At 63.8% G+C, this 1,762-nt stretch overlaps 1 protein-coding gene across 1 annotated transcript in view; it reads left to right on the top strand.

Annotated features, from left to right (window-relative positions):
• Nucleotides 1-1,755, top strand: part of AMPD2 (adenosine monophosphate deaminase 2) — a 7,586-nt gene extending 5,831 nt beyond the window's left edge. Inside the window, 5 exon segments of the mRNA XM_010830900.1 lie at nucleotides 131-251; nucleotides 523-648; nucleotides 651-698; nucleotides 882-992; nucleotides 1,316-1,755. Coding sequence (XP_010829202.1) covers nucleotides 131-251; nucleotides 523-648; nucleotides 651-698; nucleotides 882-992; nucleotides 1,316-1,525 — 616 coding nt within the window. The 3' untranslated portion in view covers nucleotides 1,526-1,755.
• Nucleotides 1,756-1,762: the final 7 nt, after the last annotated feature.

Raw genomic sequence — 1,762 nt, 5'->3', positions numbered from 1 at the left:
TGGAGTTCACCCCTCACAGCCAAGAACCTACCGCTGACCCCTGGTCCTCGGCCCACAGAGTCACTGGGTTGGGGCTTAGGAGCCTGAGTGCACCAGGCTTGGGACCCAATGCTGTCTTCTGGCCCCCCAGACAGAGGGGCTTCCATACGTTCGTGCTGAGGCCACACTGCGGGGAGGCGGGGCCCATCCACCACCTGGTGTCGGCCTTCATGCTGGCTGAGAACATCTCGCACGGGCTGCTTCTGCGCAAGGTCAGGCTCTGCACCCCTGCCTCCCCCGTCCCAGAGGCTCCCCTCCTCCCTGTCTATCAGGCCTCTTCAGCAGCTGATCCTCTCCTCACCCACCCCCAGCTGGGACCCCAGCCTCTACACCAAGGCCCCAATTCAGAACCTGGCTGTAACCGACCCTCTGCAACTGCTGCCCAGCCTGGACTGCCCTCCAACCTGCACTGTGGCCTGTACCCCCCAGAACCAGGTGTCCTCCCCAACGTGACAGGCCCACCCTTCCCTGTCGCCCACCCAGGCCCCGGTCCTGCAGTACCTGTATTACCTGGCCCAGGTTGGCATCGCCATGTCCCCGCTCAGCAACAACAGCCTCTTCCTCAGCTACCACCGGAACCCGCTCCCCGAGTACCTGTCCCGCGGCCTCAATGGTCTACGCTGTCCACGGACGATCCCCTGCAGTTCCATTTCACCAAGGTCAGCGCCCGGTAGGCAGCCAGGCAGGCGGGTGTCCTGGGGCACAAAGGCCCCCTGGACTGAGGGGCCTCGGGGCTGGTGCTGCCCTCTGCTGGTGGAGCGCAGTGTGCCTCGTGGTCAGCCCCCGGGATGGGTGGGCAGCAGGCCCCGGTGTACCTGCCTGAGGGAACCTGGCCCCTGCAGGAGCCGCTGATGGAGGAGTATAGCATCGCCACCCAGGTGTGGAAGCTCAGCTCCTGTGACATGTGCGAGCTGGCACGCAACAGTGTGCTCATGAGTGGCTTCTCCCACAAGGTACCCACCCCCTCGCCATCCCTCTCCTCCCCCGCTCTGCATTTGGGAAGGTCCTGGGGGTGCTGGGCTCGGAGGTGAAGAATCTGCCCGCAATGTAGGAGACTCGAGTTCAGTCCCTGGGTTGGGAAGATTACCTGGAGGAGCAAATGGCAACCCACTCCAGGATTCTTGCTTGGGAAATCCCATGGACAGAGGAGCCTAGCGGGCTACAGTCCATGGGATCACACAGTCAGACATGACCAAGTGACTAACACACACAGACACGCAGGGCTGCTGGCCTCTCAGAGCGAGCTGCAGCCCTGCCCCTTACCCTGCCCCTCCAGGTGAAGAGCCACTGGCTGGGACCCAACTATACCAAGGAGGGCCCTGAGGGCAATGACATCCGCCGCACCAACGTGCCGGACATCCGCGTGGGCTACCGCCACGAGACCCTGTGCCAGGAGCTGGCGCTCATCACGCAGGCCGTGCAGAGCGAGATGCTGGAGACCATCCCGGAGGAGGGGGGCATCACCATGAGCCCCGGGCCTCAGTGAGCCTGGCCCCTGCAGTGCCCTTCATCTCGGCACCTTGCCCACGTTCTGTCTGCAGACCCCTCCCAGCCTGTTCTGGTCTCTGCATGTGTCGTCCTTCCTTGTTCTGTCCTGCATGTTTCTACCTGTGTCTGTCCCTGTGCCGCCCCGGGGCAAGTGGAGCCGCTTTGCCCTCGTCTTGGCTCATGTGGCACCTGAGGGCCCAGGTTTGAGGTCTGCCCCACCGGAAGCTCTGTCCCA

This window comes from Bison bison, unplaced genomic scaffold (genome assembly GCF_000754665.1).
Source record: "Bison bison bison isolate TAMUID 2011002044 unplaced genomic scaffold, Bison_UMD1.0 scf7180017864519, whole genome shotgun sequence".
Lineage (NCBI taxonomy): Eukaryota > Metazoa > Chordata > Mammalia > Artiodactyla > Bovidae > Bison > Bison bison.
This window is presented reverse-complemented; position numbering and strand designations above follow the sequence as displayed.